At 54.1% G+C, this 3200-nt stretch overlaps 1 protein-coding gene across 1 annotated transcript; it reads left to right on the top strand.

Annotated features, from left to right (window-relative positions):
* Positions 1–73: 73 nt before the first annotated feature.
* SDRG_16850 (hypothetical protein) lies at positions 74–3020 on the top strand (the record flags this gene model as incomplete). The annotated part of the gene is made up of 20 exons (XM_008623073.1): positions 74–115; positions 171–260; positions 304–402; positions 463–561; positions 613–711; positions 758–844; positions 892–978; positions 1035–1136; positions 1183–1281; positions 1327–1449; positions 1490–1591; positions 1640–1702; positions 1764–1865; positions 1916–2014; positions 2070–2168; positions 2223–2306; positions 2372–2455; positions 2503–2604; positions 2650–2742; positions 2796–3020. 20 exons carry the CDS (start codon positions 74–76, stop codon positions 3018–3020), a joined length of 1980 nt encoding a protein of 659 aa, XP_008621295.1.
* Between the last annotated feature and the right edge of the window lie 180 nt (positions 3021–3200).

The raw sequence follows: 3200 nt of genomic DNA, 5'->3' as shown, positions 1-3200 counted from the left end.
GTCCGGTTGTAAGGAAGCGAAGGGAACTTGGCCAATCAAAACGGGGTGCCTGACGACGCAAATCACTTTGGCAATGTGGCCGACGAAGGCGACGAAGGAGTTGCACGAGAAGCAGGTCGAAGACGACGACAACGACGACAGCACGCGATGATGCTCATGCGGCTGAGTAGAGTGCGCTTCTCGACGCTGCAGCAGCTGGGAACGCGGCTGCCGTCCAAGCCTATCTCCACGACGGGGTGCCCATCACTTGCACGAACGAGGTCGTACACGAATTATGTTGTGGATACTGATATATTGCAGTAGAGCGGCTCCACGTCACTGCATGCAGCCGCCAACTATGGGCACTGGGACATTGTCCGCCTTTTGCTCGAAAAACGCGTCGACGTGAGCGCCAAGGACACGGTATACTAAGTGATATCTCCGCATCTCGCACGCCCAGTACAACGCATCCTCTCTGAGTAGAATGGGTCCACCCCTCTGCATTTGGCAGCGAGCAAAGGACATGTCGCGATCGTCCGCAGCTTGCTCCAAAAACGCGCTTTTATTGAAGCCAAAACCAAGGTAGTATTGGTGACGGTGTCGCCTCCCTCTCAAAATGTTGCATGGGCGTAGGACCTCGAGACGCCACTGCACTACGCCTCAAAATACAATCACGTCGAGGTCGTGCGGCTTCTCTTGGCGTACGGCGCGAATCTCAAAGTCGAAAACAACGTATATTTTCACGTTGCGTCTCACTATTCCTCATGTTGTCATGTAGTGGCACCAAACACCGCTTTTGCTCGCGCACGAAAGAGGATGTGTCGATGTTGAAGACCTTTTGCGCAAGCATCCCGAGACGCTAAAGGTAAATTTGCGACGAGTAGGCTACTTCAATTCTCGTATTCTAATTAGCTCGTGGCCGCTTTGCGCTGCAAGCGCATCGTGAGTGCGAGCAAGATCCTTGAGAAAGATAACATCAACGTCAACCATCGGGACAGGGTACTTGCCACTTCCTGCTACGCTTTTGTTTGATTCATTTCTATATTTCGTTGTAGGATAAGACGCCTTTGCTGCATCTGGTACTGGCGACGCAAAACTTTCGGCTGCTTGAAACTATGCTCGAGCGACCCAACCTCGAGGTCGACGCGACCGACGCGGTATACATCATGATCGTATTTGGTCCTTTTTGCTAAGGTGAAATAGACGGGGATGACAGCTCTGGCCATTGTGCTTCCCACACGCAGTGTTGAGGCAACGTACGCGCTTCTGGACTTGAACGCGCAGCTTGGGGCTGTGAGCAAGGTACACGTTTTGGCCTCGTATCGGTCATTTTCAATGTTATTATAGACCACCGTGCACGCCCAGATGCCCCTTCTGGCAGCTGTCTTGCGCCACGCAACTTTAAACCGCAACAAAGGAGTGGTCGAAGTGCTACTGGATCACGGCGTAAATCCTGCGACCACCAACGAGGTACACTGCGCGTCGCATCGCCGGCTGTCAACCTCTGTAGCAAGGCGAGACGGCGCTGCACCTGGCGGCTGCGAGCGGCCACACTGCTTTGGTCTACACGCTGCTAAACCACGTCCAGTCCCTGCTTGGTCGTAGCGACCAGGTACGCTCACCAACACCTACGCAACATACTATCTTCAATGCGATACAGAAGGACAATACAACTGTGGACGTCGCCGTGAAGGGCGAGAGCTGCATCGACGCCACCAACGACGTACGAGCCTACTCACACCACTATATATCGCATTGCGATACGTCCTTGGTGTCGGGTGTAGGCCGGCGAATCCCCCCTTTTTGTCGCGGCTGCGAATGGGCACGCCGACACTGTCAAGGCACTTCTACACGCCAGCGCCAGTACACACCACGTGGTGACCAAGGTAGAGTTAGTGGACTCAGCGAAACGAATGAACGGAGTATCGGATTCTAGGACGGCTCGACGCTGCTGCACGCGGCCGCTCTCAGTGGGAAGAAGAATGTCCTCGACCAAGTGCTATCGCTTTGCAGCGACGTGGAGGCCTGTGATGAGGTAACTTGATTGTCAGTAGAGAATATCGTCTATAGCCTATGTTCAATAAACCTAGAGGGGACACACGCCGCTGCACGTCGCGGCGGCCAAGGGTCATGCGAGCGTCGTCGAGTACCTCGTTGACGCCAAGGCCAACACCTTTGCGACGACAACGGTACGGTTAATACTACTACATGCGACGATACCTCTACCGTGACAATATCTCTAGACTGGCGACACGCCACTGACACTGGCAACGCACCCACGCGTTCTAGCCGCCTTGAAGAATGCAGAAAATGAGGCCAAAAATGAGGTAATCACGATGCCTCGATGGACTTGATTGGTCCATACTCACCATTTTTGTCATTTGACGGCTAGCTTGTCGACGCTGTGAGCACGCAACAGTACGATCGGGTGCTAACGCTTCTTGCCAATGGCTTGAGCCCCAACACCACAAACAAGGTTCGAGTTTTCTAGTTGTATAGTAGACGCTAAGAACATATTGCTAGGCGGGCGACTCGCTCTTGCATCTTGCGGTGCAGGGCAACGACCACGCTTTCTTGACGGCACTTGTGCGGACGCCAGGTCTGCAGATGGAGATCCGCAATGCGGTACATTGACTTCATCCGAGATATCGATGACCTCCGTCTCGGCAGGCGGGCGTGACGCCAATGACACTGGCGATCCAAGCCGGGAATCGCCGCTTGACAAGCCTTTTACATGCTGCTTCGCATGCGTTGAAGCCCGAGGTACACTCAAACCCTCGATCGCAATGACAAGGATGTGTGAACTCTCAAATCAGGTGTCGTCGGACGCCTACACCATGGACGTCGATGCGCCGCTCGGTGTTGGCGGCTATGGCGCCGTGTACAAAGGCACGTACAACGGTCGCTCGGTTGCCATCAAGACAGCAGTTGGGCCCGACGGTGCGGCGACTCTTCTCGACGAGACAAAGACGATGCTCCTGTACGTCATTTTTCATTTTCATTTTCTCATTTCTTATTTTCAACCTGTTATTGTGGACTAGGTGTCGCTCGCCCTATGTGCTGGAGCTTCTCGCAGTCACCAAGGCCCCAAATCCCAAGCTCATTCTCGAGTACATGGACGCGGGCGATCTGCGCAGCTACCTCGACGCCAAGCGCCTCAATCAACCGACCAAGGTGGATGTCTCATCATTAGAGGTTGCGTGGGTCGTTGCCAATGCCCT

This window comes from Saprolegnia diclina (assembly GCF_000281045.1).
Source record: "Saprolegnia diclina VS20 unplaced genomic scaffold supercont1.157, whole genome shotgun sequence".
NCBI lineage: Eukaryota > Oomycota > Saprolegniomycetes > Saprolegniales > Saprolegniaceae > Saprolegnia > Saprolegnia diclina.
This window is presented reverse-complemented; position numbering and strand designations above follow the sequence as displayed.